The 16,395-nt window shown below is 43.0% G+C and overlaps 1 protein-coding gene across 1 annotated transcript in view; it reads left to right on the forward strand.

Moving 5' to 3' along the window:
• The window catches only part of LOXL2 (lysyl oxidase like 2), a 59,775-nt gene that overhangs the window by 32,353 nt on the left and 11,027 nt on the right, over window positions 1-16,395 (forward strand). Inside the window, exons 2-10 of the mRNA XM_073653732.1 lie at window positions 1,553-1,924; window positions 2,857-3,032; window positions 10,257-10,468; window positions 11,382-11,604; window positions 12,699-12,882; window positions 12,972-13,123; window positions 14,003-14,170; window positions 14,742-14,907; window positions 14,993-15,236. Coding sequence (XP_073509833.1) covers window positions 1,588-1,924; window positions 2,857-3,032; window positions 10,257-10,468; window positions 11,382-11,604; window positions 12,699-12,882; window positions 12,972-13,123; window positions 14,003-14,170; window positions 14,742-14,907; window positions 14,993-15,236 — 1,862 coding nt within the window. The 5' untranslated portion in view covers window positions 1,553-1,587. The remainder of the gene's footprint in view (window positions 1-1,552; window positions 1,925-2,856; window positions 3,033-10,256; window positions 10,469-11,381; window positions 11,605-12,698; window positions 12,883-12,971; window positions 13,124-14,002; window positions 14,171-14,741; window positions 14,908-14,992; window positions 15,237-16,395) is intronic.

Raw genomic sequence — 16,395 nt, forward strand, 5'->3', positions numbered from 1 at the left:
TGGTGCGTTTTTTCAGCGTTTTTTTCACCACCCATTACTTCTTATGGGTGAAAAAACGCAGAAAGAGTGACATGCTCTATTGTCAAAAAAACCATGCAAGGCACAAAATCCCGAACAAAAAAAAACATTGTGTGAACAGAGAATTCTGGTTTCTCATAGACTTTGCTGGTACTGCGAAAGGCAGCTGAAAAGTTGCATAAAAAACTGCATCAAAAAACGCTGAAAAAACCATGATGTGTGAACATAGTCTAAGAGGGTTTGGTGTGCACTTTCTTTAAAGTGGAAAATCACTGACCGCAGCACTGAAATGGCCTGTATGTTGATGCAAGAGCTGAGACCCAGCTGTTAGACACAGCCAGTCTTCCTAGGGAGAAGGCAGAGATGGTTTATTACCATCTCTGCATTCCCGATCGGTGTATACACAGTGCTGAACGAGTGCTGTGTATACAGTATAGGAAGCGCTAACAACGCTACTTCTCTGGACCTAGCAATTATGTCGCTGTCATCCTGAATTGCTATTACTAGCCTCACCCCTGTAAAGAAAAAAAAGGGGTCCGATACGGTATATAAAAGTATTTTTTATGGAAATGGGAACAAAATTTAAAATGCATTTTAGCGGTCCTTTGTAGTCATAAAAAAAAAGTTTAAAAAATGTGGGAAACATATACGGTATATTTATTTTATTTCCCCCCTGATATAGCCCGATATCTTCAGCTTGTACTGAACATTGAGAGATTTCATCAGCAGGAGGGAGGCGGAATACTGGGAACTGTTAATCAGGGAAGGTGGGTGAAGATAGAGTTTTAACTTTCAAAATAGATTTTACAGCAGTTAGATCATGGATTATGCAAGTAAGTACATCAGCCTCATCAGGTATAAGAGATCATTTTATGCCATTTGTATTGTAAAATCTGGTGACATATTAACTTTAATAGCATGTTGATCACAAAGGCATGCACTGCAAAGGAAATTCTACTATTATTATTTCATATTCTACTGTACCATGTTAGAAAGTAGCTTTGTAGTCGTCAAAGAGCTGGAATCTCACAGCTTCTTGCCAAGAAGGGATAACAGAAGCCATATCTTCTTAGTTAAAGATATGCGTTGTCCGACACTTTACCAATCAGTTCAGAAAAGGTTGAAGTTTCTGAAAAGCCCCTATATCCTGGGAATTTAGGATATTATCTGCTTACTCATCACAAGAAAATGCAAGGTGGACGCCTTACAGTGCAATTACCATTTAAAGGTAGACTAAAATGTTGGGTCTTTAATAGACTAGCGCCATCTAGCAACACACTTATTATAACATATAGCACTATGATGTGAACATCTATAGAATAATTAACAATTGCATCTTTTATTACATAGAGGAGCTCTACATGTACTGTATAATTTGACAGTAATACATTTCTGCAATATTCTCTGAAGCCCCTAAGTGCTGATCTCGGGGTCCTAGGCTGTAGGGGACAGCTGGTTTTTCAGCGCAGTACATATATAGAGATGATTGTGTGCATGGGTCTCATCTCTACTCTGTCTCTATTTTTCATTACAGGTTTGGTGCCACTACCGCCACTTTTCCTATAAGCTATGTTGGTGGCTCACGTATTCCTATTCTTCCTTGCTCTGACTGTACCCACATTGGGGCAGTATGAACACTGGCAGTACTATCCTGAATATTACCAGCAACAGGTGCCTGAACCACAACCCACCCAGCCACCTAAGCTACCACCAAAAATCCACGTGCGGCTGGCAGGAGAGAAGCGCAAGCACAACGAGGGGAGAGTGGAAGTATTTTATAATGGAGAGTGGGGCACTGTCTGCGATGACGATTTCTCTTTGTATGCCGCTCACATTGTCTGTCGAGACCTGGGCTACATGGAGGCAGTTTCATGGGCGCCAAGCTCCAAGTATGGCAAAGGAGAAGGTAAGCACATTGTGGGCATTTTCCATTATACCTTTTCTTCATCTGCTAAGCTGGCACAGTGCGGGTAGTGTGCTGCAGAGTACAATATAACTATGATAAGTCCTGTAACTAAATTATTACTGGCCAGCATTAATAAGACGCAACCACTTGGCAAATAATAGGAAATATGCGCCGTGTCTAAAATGTTACTTGAGATGTAACTTAAAGATCCCTGGTGCCAACATACAGAGTGCATATCTCCCAAACATCCTGGATCCAGTGGGACAGTCCCGAATTTGGGGAGCTGTCCTGGGGAGTCGAGGGTATGTCCTGACTTCAACTGTATCACTTGAATACCGTGGTGAAACTGTAACCATTAGATCCCTACGGCACTATGGTGGACTGAAGGACCTGCAAGTCACTGGAGACCAGCTCAACAGAGAAGCAGGACACACAGACAAGTAGGATACTTGTATGGGGGGCATCATACTGTGTGGGGTAGACACTGGGGGCTGCATCAATATTTCTGTGTGGTCAATCTGCGAAACTAGGGTACTGATTTAAAAAATGCTGCACCACACTGTGTCCTTCTTTCTTATCTTTTTCAAAGGTAGAAAGTATTAATGCGCCATTTTAATACAAGCATTTATTTTGTGACACATGGTGTTTGGCCCCCGTCCAACAATGAGACCTGAGTACGATTTGTTCCTCTACACCCCATATAACTATGTGCCTGGCTCTGATACTGTAAAAAGGACTAATAACTGGATCACCCATTGATCTATGATTCTTTGCCATCATTTTTGATCACTTGAGAAATCCTATCAGGATATTCTATGCAGTGCTTGATAAGTGTTGTACTAGGATATGTCCATAGAAGTCAATGGAAATTATACATGACTATTAAAATGCTCAATCATGATGTGATGTGACCACGCTCACTGTCTCCACAGGACATATCTGGATGGACAACGTGCACTGCGGAGGGAGGGAGAGAAGCTTTGCTGAGTGCAGCCACAATGGCTGGGGGGTGACGGACTGTAAGCATAGCGAGGACGTGGGAGTACAATGCAGCGACCGTAGGATTCCTGGATTCAAATATGACAATGCCTTGGTGGAGAGACTGGAGGTGAGGGATCAATTCACATTTTTTAACCATAGGAGTTAGAATCTTCACTTCATCCTTATTGTACGGCCTTATCCACACATCACCGCTTTTATTTCCTGCTCTCCAAAAACGAACCCAGTGTCCGTGATCCATCTTACATCCATTTGTTTATTAGTTTGTCCATTTTTACCACACATGTTTTTTTCTGCATACCAAGAATAAAACCGCTGGAGGTTTCCCAAACAGTATATTTCACTCCCCATAGTTCTCCACACAGTATACTGCACTCCCCATTGTCCTCCATACAGTATACTACACTCCCCATAGTTCTCCACACAGTATACTACACTCCCCATAGTTCTCCACACAGTATACTACACTCCCCATAGTTCTCCACACAGTATACTATACTCCCCATAGTCCTCCATACAGTATACTACACTCCCCATAGTCCTCCATACAGTATACTACACTCCCCATAGTCCTCCATGCAGTATACTACACTCCCCATAGTTCTCCACACAGTATACTACACTCCCCATAGTTCTCCACACAGTATACTACACTCCCCATAGTTCTCCACACAGTATACTACACTCCCCATAGTCCTCCATACAGTATACTACACTCCCCATAGTCCTCCATACAGTATACTACACTCCCCATAGTTCTCCACACAGTGTACTGCACTCCTCATAGTCCTCCATATAGTATAATGATCTCCCCATAGTCTGCCATACAGTATAATACAATATAATGCTATCCCCATAGTCCTCCATACAGTATACATCACTCCCCATAGTCCTTAATACAGTATGATATTATCTATCATAGATCTGTCATCTGAGCAATTTTTCGGCAGACAGCTTGTGTCTCCGTACAGAGGGCCTCTCAACAGGTCAACTTATCTCCCCGCTGATCAAAAGGATCATGTGACTCTATTCTAACCACCAGATCATTATGTCCTCTGACATAATCTATCGGTGAACAATCAGTAGGTCCCCATAAACATTAAATGGTTGCTAGAAGGGTGTAAGAATCCTCAAGTGCGCGATGGTAGCATGAGAACCATCAGCAGATGCGCCCCCTCTCCTCTCTGCATGCTCTTGATTTAGGCTGGTATCCTTGGAGGATTTGTTGGACTCAAGGGACCGGTCGAACTCATGAGAAGACATGGCTGGACAGAGATGACTCTGATATTAATCACTCATGTAATATTTTCCATTAATCACCATCATGATGTACATCACACACCCAGTGTGTATCTCATACACTCGTCTGAAAATAATACACATGGCTATTATACCTCTTTCCTATAAAAGGCAATATAGTTCATGGATATACCAGCCCTACTATCCGTGTCGGACTGGGGTGCCAAGGGCCCACCAGTAACCAACTCCAGGGCCCCACTTTTCAGCTACATGCATTATCCTCAATCAAAAATTTATATAACAATGAGCTGGGTAGATTGTTCAATGAATAAGATGCTACCTTTGTCTATATATAGTGATTCATGTATATAGTGCCAAGAACTGCTCATATAAGAGGGTGGTGGCCCACCGGAAGATTTTCCTGTTCTCCAGTGGGCCAGTCCAAGCCTGTCTACTATACATGCATATACCAGGCCTGGCAGTCATTGGGTATCCAGGCTGATCTATAGAGTGGGAGCAGATCCCCTAGGGGGCTAGTGTTTGCACACGACTATCACACCTAGTGTACAGAACACAGTTCCTAGCTGACTGTATACACAGTGCTGTACTGTGCTGCATGCACATCCTGCTGAGACAGTCACACACTCGGGCCATTCTGATCCAGAAAGTCTTAGAAAATGTCTTATTTAGCATTCTACCAATATAATGTGATGAAGAAATCGCTGACTGTAAGATCTCTCTGTATCCATTGATCTTACATAGATATAAATGAGATAAATGAGATCTAAAGGTAAAATGTTATTTTCTTGCCATAAAGGAGCTCCGGCGCGATTCTTCAGCTTCCCCCATGGGCGACTGACCTCTCCCTATTTATGTCCCTAATTAGTTTTACCATGATGTGAGGGATTTGCTTTAGGTGTGCTCCTGCCAAGGTCCCCTGGGCGCTGTTTATTCTCTGCCCAGGCTGAGCTGAACCTGGTATTGCTGCCCAGTGTTTGGTCTGGGGGTCGTGTGAAGCGTCTGGGTCACAAGTTCAGTTTCTCTTCTGCATGAAGGATCTGTGTTTGCAGAGAGCGTGGTCACAGCTAAGCGAGGGTATATATAGCCGGCAATCTGCACACTGTGTGTACACAGCTCAACACTGGAGGAGTGTGCGGCGGTATATTTAGGCTCAGCTTTTCTTCAAATGTCGAGTCATTTTTCATCAGACATGTGTCAGCGCAGTTAAGTCCTGTTTGCCCGACTGTGGGTCGTTTTCCATGTGAACCCATCTGTTGCTGTTTCTTTGCATTTCTGCAGAAAGTTCATCTTGTTTCCTTAGGACAGGTTCAGTGTTATGTCTCACCTGGTCAGGTGGATTCTCCAAGGCCTCGGTTCGGATGAGCTGTTGTTGAGCAGCACAGACAGACGACATTGGTGCTGCGGGATGGACAGGCTGGAGTAATGGAGACTGTAATGGCTGTTCGACAACTGGAGGAGTTAAACAGTAGTCTACAAGGTAGCTGGACATTCAACGAAGGAAGACTGATGAAGCAGAGTCGGAATAATGGCATAGCTGTGAAGTCTTGTACATGTAGCAGAGCCCAGAAAAGCAGCAGAGCTGGTTAAAACTACTGAAGTAGCAGAGCCCAGCAGCATAGCGCAGTTAAAGGGGTTGTCTACTTTCAAGAAAGTGGGCCCCAAACTGTATAAAATATCATAACTCAGCAGGTTCTCATCCCTCCTAGGTCCAGTGCCGGTCCGACCTCTTCTCTGGTCCTGGTGTTTTGACTATAGCAGTGACGTCTAGTCAGCAACGCTTGTCATCACTTTAGCCAGTCGGCCTCGTGTCAACCTCAGTGCATGCGCAATGAGTTTAGTGACTGGCTACAACGGTGACGCGCTCTGTTGATGTGACATTACCGCTATAGTCAAAATACCTCGACCGGATCAGCGTTGGAGAGCTGGCACTGGACCCAGGGAGGGTGAGTACCTGCTGAGTTTGTTATTTTATGCATTTTACACAGTTTGTGGCCCACTTTCCTAAAAGTGGACAACCCCCTGTGACTATGACAGGTAACTCCCAGTAATGTAGCAGTGTCCAATGGTGTAGCAGAGTACAGTAGGTAAGATGACTCTTGTAATGTAGTCCAACAGTGTACTAAGTAGTGGGGTGAAAGCTAACTACTCAGGCGGTATGTTGTGGCCTGAGCCAGCCTGTGAAATGTGACATCAGAGGTGAATGCCAGGTTATCATGGTATCACAACTCACTCAGGAGAAGAGAAAGATGGCTACTGAGGAAAGAAGATGGAGGGTCCAGCGCCGGAGCCAGGATAGATGAGTCATATTCAGACAGTTGTTGTAAAACTCTGGTCAATCATGTCCGTAGATTGCAGACGGTGCAGGAGCTGCCTGGTATTGCATGTATTACTCTGGTTAGTAAGACAGACTGGGCAACTGCATGATGCGGAACTGGTGACATTTTTTAGAGTTGTAGGGTGAAACTCCTAGAACCCAGCATGGGTATATGTATCATCGAGACAGCAAATATAGCCACCATCTGGCCCTATCGAATAATAGTCTTTATTAGCCCCATTTCCTTTGCCTACACATGACTATCACTAACATATTCAGTATAAATATATATATATATATATATATATATATATATATATATAGTACAGACCAAAAGTTTGGACACACCTTCTCATTTAAAGATTTTTCTGTATTTTCATGACTATGAAAATTGTACATTCACACTGAAGGCATCAAAACTATGAATTAACACATGTGGAATTATATACTTAACAAAAAAGTGTGAAACAACTGAAAATATGTCTTCTATTCTAGGTTCTTCAAAGTAGCCACCTTTTGCTTTGATGACTGCTTTGCACACTCTTGGCATTCTCTTGATGAGCTTCAAGAGGTAGTCACCGGAAATGGTCTTCCAACAATCTTGAAGGAGTTTCCAGAGATGCTTAGCACTTGTTGGCCCTTTTGCCTTCACTCTGAGGTCCAGCTCACCCCAAACCATCTCGATTGGGTTCAGGTCTGGTGACTGTGGAGGCCAGGTCATCTGGCGTAGCACCCCATCACTCTCCCTCTTGGTCAAATAGCCCTTACACAGCCTGGAGGTGTGTTTAGGGTCATTGTCCTGTTGGAGAATAAATGATGGTCCAACTAAACGCAAACCGGATGGAATAGCATGCCGCTGCAAGATGCTGTGGTAGCCATGCTGGTTCAGTATGCCTTCAATTTTGAATAAATCCCCAACAGTGTCACCAGCAAAGCACCCCCACACCATCACACCTCCTCCTCCATGCTTCACGGTGGGAACCAGGCATGTAGAGTCCATCCGTTCACCTTTTCTGCGTCGCACAAAGACACGGTGGTTGGAACCAAAGACCTCAAATTTGGACTCATCAGACCAAAGCACAGATTTCCACTGGTCTAATGTCCATTCCTTGTGTTCTTTAGACCAAACAAGTCTCTTCTGCTTGTTGCCTGTCCTTAGCAGTGGTTTCCTAGCAGCTATTTTACCATGAGGGCCTGCTGCACAAAGTCTCCTCTTAACAGTTGTTGAAGAGATGTGTCTGCTGCTAGAACTCTGTGTGGCATTGACCTGGTCTCTAATCTGAGCTGCTGTTAACCTGCGATTTCTGAGGCTGGTGACTCTGATAAACTTATCCTCAGAAGCAGAGGTGACTCTTGGTCTTCCTTTCCTGGGGCGGTCCTCATGTGAGCCAGTTTCTTTGTAGCGCTTGATGGTTTTTGCAACTGCACTTGGAGACACATTCAAAGTTTGCCCAATTTTTCGGACTGACTGACCTTCATTTCTTAAAGTAATGATGGCCACTCATTTTTCTTTACTTAGCAGCTTTTTCCTTGCCATAATACAAATTCTAACAGTCTATTCAGTAGGACTATCAGCTGTGTATCCACCTGACTTCTGCACAACACAACTGATGGTCCCAACCCCATTTATAAGGCAAGAAATCCCACTTATTAAACCTGACAGGGCACACCTGTGAAGTGAAAACCATTTCCGGTGACTACCTCTTGAAGCTCATCAAGAGAATGCCAAGAGTGTGCAAAGCAGTCATCAAAGTAAAAGGTGGCTACTTGGAAGAACCTAGAATATAAGACATATTTTCAGTTATTTCACACTTTTTTGTTAAGTATATAATTCCACATGTGTTAATTCATAGTTTTGATGCCTTCAGTGTGAATGTACAATTTTCAAAGTCATGAAAATGCAGAAAAATCTTTAAATGAGAAGGTGTGTCCAAACTTTTGGTCTGTACTGTGTGTGTATATATATATATATATATATATATATATATATATATATATATATATATATTTTTTTAAATTTATTTAGGCATTTGGACAATTCTCCTGAATTATCTCCAGTTATAAATAGTTCCTTTCATGATGGAAAGAGACGTCTATAAAATACAATATGTCTGTGTCTAAACGGGTCCTGTGGGGTTAAACCCACATCTGGCAGACACCCCCTATAGGACCGGGCCTCCCCCTTCACTCTGCTGTGGTCACGTAGAGCGGAGCGCTGACTGTGACTCATCTGGGGGTGTAGATGGCTATAACAGAGCGCTGTTATCCCGGACACTTGGCTAGACTGCTGAGCTAACACTCTGTACAATGACAATCGCAAAGTGGTTCAGCTCAGATCTATCTCCCTACTGGTGAATCATAATCTAAGAACTCGTAAACCTAGAAACACATTTCTGAACGACTTACACAGTACATATACGGTACATAGCCCATATACCTTATCATACATAGTACTCTATCTAATGATCCCTGACTCAGGGGTATGTTATATATCTGCTCATTTATGACATTGTATTTTGTATACCCTATCAGTTTATTGCGGGGTCCCCCTATCTCTGGAGGACCTGGTGTCTGTATCTTGCACAGACTCCCTATTGCCTGTGGTATCATGCTTAAAGGGTTATTCCACTCTTCCTAAATGGGTATATTGTCGGATCGTGCTTGTGAATACAAGCAATTTTGCAATTTACTGCTTATTAAAAAATTCAGCCATGCTTGAGCTTTCTTCTATTTACGGCTTGTTGCCTTGGAAACCCACCACCGCTTCTAGACAGCAGAGTATTTGCAGTGCTTACAAGCTCTTCTTTATTGAACTTGTAAGCACTGTTTTGAAGCTGGACAGGATCACTGGAGTGCGCTGTTATCTCCTAATCAGCATAGTGCTTACAATCTGGACAGCAGCGGTGGTCGGTCTCCTAGGCAACGAGTTGTAAATAAAATTGTTAATATCTCAAGAACGGCTGCAAATTTTAAAAGCTTTAAATTGCAAAAGTGCTTGTGTTTACAACCACTATCCAACAACATATATCCAGGAAGATTGGAATAACCCTTTAATTTCAGCTGTGGCGGCAACGCAGGGAATATGATCACTTGTTGCCAGGTTCCCCATGGATAACGAATGTTCACTGGGGTAACACAGTAATGGGGTCACTTTATTTCCACAGTACCGTTCTTAAAAAAAAAAAAAGGAAAAATTGTGGGAAAATTGTGCAACTAACAAAAACACATATTTTATATTCCGGCTCAGCTCCAGATCATGTGGAGAAATATCACTTTATTTGAAGAATTTTGTGCATGATATTTTCTTAGTCATTTCTCAGTAATTAGTATTTTTCTGGTGTAAGACGGGTCATTTATAAGTCCCAAGTAGGTTTATTAAAAAAAAGGGACATCATCCAAAATGTAAGGACCTAATGAATACAATTTTCTGTTGTGACTTTCTATGTTATGTGCTGTAGATTTCTGAAAATGTTTGACGTGACTGTCCCAATTTTGGACTTTGTGTGAGTTTTGGACTCTACATATTAAAGGGAGGATTTTACAATGTATAGGTGCCCAGAAGAACAAGACAAATGATACCTGTGTTGTAGTAATCAGATGTGTGATCCCCGTGAAATCGAGCCACTTGGAAGTGCATTGGGGGCGTGTCAATGCACTTACATTGACACTCCCCCAATACACTTACTGGCTAATTTGCATGAGGCTAATGAGAATCTCATTCCCAGGTCAGCTTGTTATTAAATATTGCTTTCATATTAGGAGCTACATATCCAGATTGAAGATGTGCGTATCCGCGCAATCCTGGCCACATATCGAAAACGTATCCCTGTGACAGAGGGCTATGTAGAAGTCAAGGTGGATGGTACCTGGAAGCAGGTGTGTGACACCCTGTGGACCCAGAAGAACAGCAGAGTAATATGTGGCATGTTCGGCTTCCCCGGAGAGAGAAAATACAACCAGAAGGTGTACAAGTAAGTGGGCTATCCTCACAATAATATTATTTGGGAACATAAATGTGAAGAGGAAGTTTTTAAACTAGTTTAGACATTAGTCCACATGGGACAGAAATCCTGCAGAACTCTGCAGGGGGTTAGAGTACCTCAGCGTGAATGATATGTCCGTACGGAAATTGACCTTCTGATTCTCAAAGCCTTCCATGGTAGAGGAGTTAAATCCACATTGAATCGTGCCTCAAACACGCATGCTAATTTTGTTGTGTTTCCTGGTGGATTTGCTTTACATACCGCATGGAAATACCCTAGGGTGTGACATATCCTGACCACTGGCGGACACAGACAGAAGAGGGCCCCTTTGCAAGAACAATATAGGGGCCCCTTGTCATCTGATTTGGAGCTGGATGTTGCTCTCCTACTAGAGATGATCGAACCCGAACTATAACGTTCAGGGTTTGTACTGGACTTCTCCCGGAAGTCCGTTTTAGTGTTCGGAGTTTCATAAGAACAGAGAGAGTGAGACCCCCCCTAGCCCTTACTATGACCATTTTACAGCACTAAAGTTCGGGTCCCCATTGACTTCTATGAAATTGGGGTTCTGGTACCCGAACTGAATTATGGACAAAAGTTTGGTCGAACCCGACCATCCACATGGGTTCATCCCTACCCCTTACCTCTTGTGCCTCTGTGCGGCTACCCAGGTTGCCCCAAAGATATGTCCACCCTGATTCTGACTAAGAAAAGCCTACAAACACACATTAGAAGGTAATAGATTTTCTTTACGCCATATGCTGTTCATAACTGGATCTGCAGCATCCATCTCTGAAAACATGGAATAGATTAGCAGTGTCCCCCCCCCCTCTATTTATTCTGAGCCAATTGGTTTCCATGGTTCTTATCCTTTCACTAACAAAACTACATCTTTCTCCAGAATGTTTGCGACTCGCAAGAAACACTATTATTGGCAGTTCTCAGCTAACTGCACCGGAAATGAGGCGCACATCTCCACCTGCAGTGTGGGGGGAGTACTGACTGCTGATACCACCTCTAACCAGACATGCTCGAGTGGCACTCCTGCTGTCGTTAGCTGTACCCCTGGTAGAGCCTTCGCCCCCAGTCCAGTCAACGGCTTCCGCAAAGCATTTCGTCAAGAGGTACGACTGGGTTACGTCACTAATACAATAACAGTCTAATGAATGATTGTGTCCATGGATTATAACCAAAACCTAAAAATGTTATCTGTCCTGAAACTCTTAGTCTACGTTCCTTCGTTGAGTATTTGGTAACGTTTACATGTTATAGATTTTCTGAAGCATTTCTGCACCTATTAACTAAATTAGATTACTTGTGTTTTTTTTTTACGTGTGTTTTTATCTCGTTTTTTGTCTCTTTTTGGTGTGTCATGTTTGAAATAAAGCTGCTTTGGTGTTTGATACTTCTTGGTATTTGGTTTTTACAAAACTTTATTTACACATTGTATAGACATTTTTACCTGTGGATTTTCCGCATCTAATGCGATTCTATGGGGAAAAGCAGCACAGAAAGCTCAGCGTACCCACAAGAGAAATTGACATGTTGTGAATTTTAAAAAATGCACCGCAGCTCAATTAATGCAGCAAAAAATAAAGCACAGTGGGCAGGAGATTTCTAAAAATCCCATCCACTTTGCTGGAACTGTAAGACGCTGTGGTTTTTTTACGCGGCGAAAATACACAGTGTCAAAAATTCACCATCATGGGAATTCAACGGTCCGATTATGTTATTCGTTTTTCTCGGAGATGGAGAAAAAAAAAAAGTTTCTCCACATTCTCCATTCGGTCAGTCCGTGATGTCATCCGAATGCAGTCCGATGTTTTCCATGGACCCATAGACTTGCATGGCTGAGTGCGATCAAAATCAGACATGTCAATGATTCTTTCCTTCGACCACTCCTTCAGAGGAAAAAATCAGACATTTGCACAGCCACCTAGAATAACATGGGTACATGTGCTATTCGTCAAAACCACAGGTAGCACTCGTCCAATTTAATCAGTCGTGTGCATGAGCCCTGAAAAGGTACCAGAAGGTGAAGACTGTAAAAGGGACTGATCCAGCACATCTTTGCCTGCCGTAAGAGGAAAGCAGATGGTGTTTGCTGTGATACAACATTTTACCTCTATGCTATAAGCCTATTGATGAGATGGTGCTTTTCTTAGGGATTTATGTTACTTTTTTCTCATTCTGGTGTCATTTTTACTCTGTTTTATAGCAACCTCTTGTACGTCTGAGAGGTGGAGCCAATACTGGAGAAGGACGAGTGGAGGTTCTGAAGAATAATGAGTGGGGAACAATTTGTGACGATCGGTGGAACCTGGTGTCTGCCAGTGTGGTCTGCCGGGAACTTGGGTTTGGAAGTGCCAAAGAGGCCTTGGTGGGAGCACAGCTGGGGCAAGGTAACGTAAGAACAGAAGCAGCGATATATGTTCTACTGGATGATGGAAGGATGCAAAAGTGACACACGCTGCTGTATGTTTCGTCTTAGGAATGGGCCACATCCATATGAGTGAGATCCAGTGCACTGGTTTTGAAAAGTCAATTATAGACTGCAAATTTAACACCCACTCCACAGGCTGCAACCACGAAGAGGACGCTGCAGTGAGGTGCAACATACCGGCCATGGGATTTCAGAACCAGGTGAGATAAAGAGTAAATTATTACTAGGTAAATGACATCTTCTGCTGCTATAGGATTTTACATTAGTGAGGGTCCCTTCTTCGTAGTCTTAATTTTTTTTGTTCCATAAATCAATAGTTCACGTTAAAATAAAAATCTTTGTGATACATCTTATTACAGAAATCTGCTTCTTTTTACCCGTGGATTGATCATTCATTCTGAATTCAAGGGTAAAATATGTCTTCAGTGAATACAGACTTTTCCATTACTGAGATAGCAGATGACAGTTGGTGCTCATAAAGTTCTATGGAGAACTGAAACTGGCTTGCAGCAGAATGTCTGTCAGGCTGTAGCTCCTCCCTTTTCCATAGAACTTTAAAAGAACCAACTGCCATCTCCTATCTCAGGAATGGGAAAATTTGGCTTCACTGAATACAGATTTTACCCCTTAATTGAAAGTAAAGGTGAATCAAGGAGGAAAATGAAGCCGATTTCTCTGATAAGATATATTACAATATTGCTTATTTTCATGTAATAAAAATTAAAACAACGGTTACTGTTTATTACTCCCAACCTATGGATTTCAATGTCTGCTATAACATACTAGTAGGATGTTCAGGGGGTATAACCCCTGATGAGAGCATGCCATGATGTCATTTTGTGGACATTGAATCCTTACGACGAGCCTACCATTGTACCTGGTTAGTCTGGATTGGCCAAGCAACTCTCACCTTCAAAATGACAGCAAGAGGCGGTCAGTGAATATTGTAGCTCTAGTCTAATCAGCTCTAAAACAAATAGAAGGCAAACCATGATATGTCTATATTTCTCCAAGAAAAGCAGTAAATCTGGATATAGAAGAACCATGAAAATTGCAAGTATGCTTGTGTTTCTACACAGGTCCGTCTCAATGGTGGTCGTAACCCCTCAGAGGGACGGGTTGAGGTGTTGATGGAACGTAACGGCACGCTGCAATGGGGCACTGTTTGTAGTGACAACTGGGGCACCATGGAGGCCATGATTGTGTGCAGGCAGCTCGGATTGGGTTTCGCCAGCCACGCGTTCCAGGTAAGCACTGAACATGGACCACACACGGTTGAGTGATGCCACTGCTTTTTTTCCTCTAATCTATTTTGGGTAATGGTATGCCATCACTTATGTAACTGCTTTGACTTGTAATTATTACAGCTAATTATGTAATTTGACTTTTCACGCACTGTCACCTTCATGTTGACTTCATGCCTCAAGGATATTCATGGTTCCTGATGAATTTCCAGGCTACTTTTTGTGCCAACTAATATTTCACTTTCCATGCCTTGCCTACTTACAATGGGTAAACAAGCAATGCTGGTGCCCAGTCTCTGGCGCCACAGCACCAACAGCCAGTTCTGATAACCCAGAAATTTTGCAATAATCCATGGCGTCTTTTTCAGAGGTCCAACTTTTCTATAGATATTGCAAGTAATATGTTTTTTTTTTTTATATAAAAACCCTAATATTTTAGTGGTATCATAACCAATATTACTAGTGGACTATTGGAGCCAGTGAAGCTGGAGGTTGTACCAGAAGGTGGTGGGTTCTTCAGCAACAAAGGCAAAACCTTCTTAGAACCAATCTGACAAGATGCATATCTCTCCAGGAAACATGGTACTGGCAGGGAGATGTGACGGCAGATGACGTCATCATGAGTGGAGTTAAATGTTCAGGCACAGAGATGTCTCTGGCACACTGCAGACATGACGGACCTAACATCAACTGTCCCAAAGGTGGAGGACGATTTGCAGCTGGAGTGTCTTGTGCCGAAAGTAGGTATTCAGTAGCTGTACAGAAATGTATAGGACATAATGTAGCTGGAGATGACCAATCTGACGCTACTATTCCTTCCCGCAGCTGCCTCAGATCTGGTCTTAAATGCCCCATTGGTTGAGCAGACCACTTACCTGGAGGACAGACCCATGTTCATGCTTCAATGTGCACATGAAGAGCGTTGCCTCTCCTCCTCAGCCGACCGCACCAGCTACAGCACAGGATACCGCCGCCTCTTGCGATTTAGTTCTCAGATACATAACAATGGACAAGCAGATTTCAGACCCAAGACTGGCCGCCATGCATGGGTATGGCACGAATGCCACCGGTAAGTGCATGACGGTTGTCCATGGCCGCTGGACCAGAGCCCTGCGAATCTTCTCCTACCTGATGCCTCTTCGGATTAGTAGGCCCAGCGTGATGTAATTAGTGTGTCGATCAGCAACGATGACATCACGCCAGGCCTACTAAACAGAAGAGGAGCCATAGATGCCAGCAGGTAGGTGGAGGTTCTTACCTGTCTGGTATGGCAGCCACTTCCTAAAAATATTTTTGCTCATCTGTAGTGGATTTGACATAAATGTACAAGAAGGAAATATCCCTTTAAATAGTAAAATAGTACTGGTGACTCTCTTGCTCTAATTAACTTTTTATTTTCCTTCAAAACCATTGTAAAAATATGACCATGACACGTAAATGTCGGCAAGGAATAAGTCAGCCGTGGCTGGAATATCCAATATGACCTTCCTGTTTCCCATTCAGTCATTTTTACTTTCTTCTTGGGTTCTAAGTGCAGAAATGTTCCAGTAAACACTCAGACCGCTGAACCGACCTATTACAAAAATAAACCTTATTTCCCCTCTTAAAATAAACATATTTCGACCGGGAACTTTTCCCTTTCCCTTTTCCAACCTCATGAACCCGATGCTTTTTCTTGCTGTTATTTACTATTGATCAGAATTAGATTAGTTGCTCTAAATGGAGAATTTCCAAACAGATGAAAGCCAAAGTCTTAAATATAGTACTAAGATGTACTCAGGTCGGCTGCGCCTCCCCGAAATTATATATGCCATAAAGAGCCAGAGTCGAGGAATACAGAATCAGAAGAAAGAGGAGCTTGTGCTCCTGGCACCGGGTGGGGTGGCGACATAACTATGGTTTAGTGTAAGGTACAGCCGTGGCCCAGGTGGTATGAGGTGGCTGTGTGTTGTGGCTCTGGGCAGTAACGGCACGGGATCAATAGTCTGAGAGATTATTTTGAGGGCGGGCAGGAGATCGTACAGAACATGCTGTGCTAAAGGGGATGAAAAATGCAGGTGTCAGTGCTGGGGGCTGGATAATAAACTCTCCTTATCTGAGAGAACTTGATTGACCCCATAATACAGAGAGAAGTACATTAAATAGCTGCCAGACAAGAAGATATCATCTAGGAGTTGATCATGTTCCTGGAAGTAAAGTCTGCTACACTAAAGCATGCAAATGCATCA

The sequence above is a fragment of the Phyllobates terribilis genome, unplaced genomic scaffold, assembly GCF_046119375.1.
Source record: "Phyllobates terribilis strain yellow unplaced genomic scaffold, ASM4611937v1 Scaffold_11__3_contigs__length_659146591, whole genome shotgun sequence".
Classification (NCBI taxonomy): domain Eukaryota; kingdom Metazoa; phylum Chordata; class Amphibia; order Anura; family Dendrobatidae; genus Phyllobates; species Phyllobates terribilis.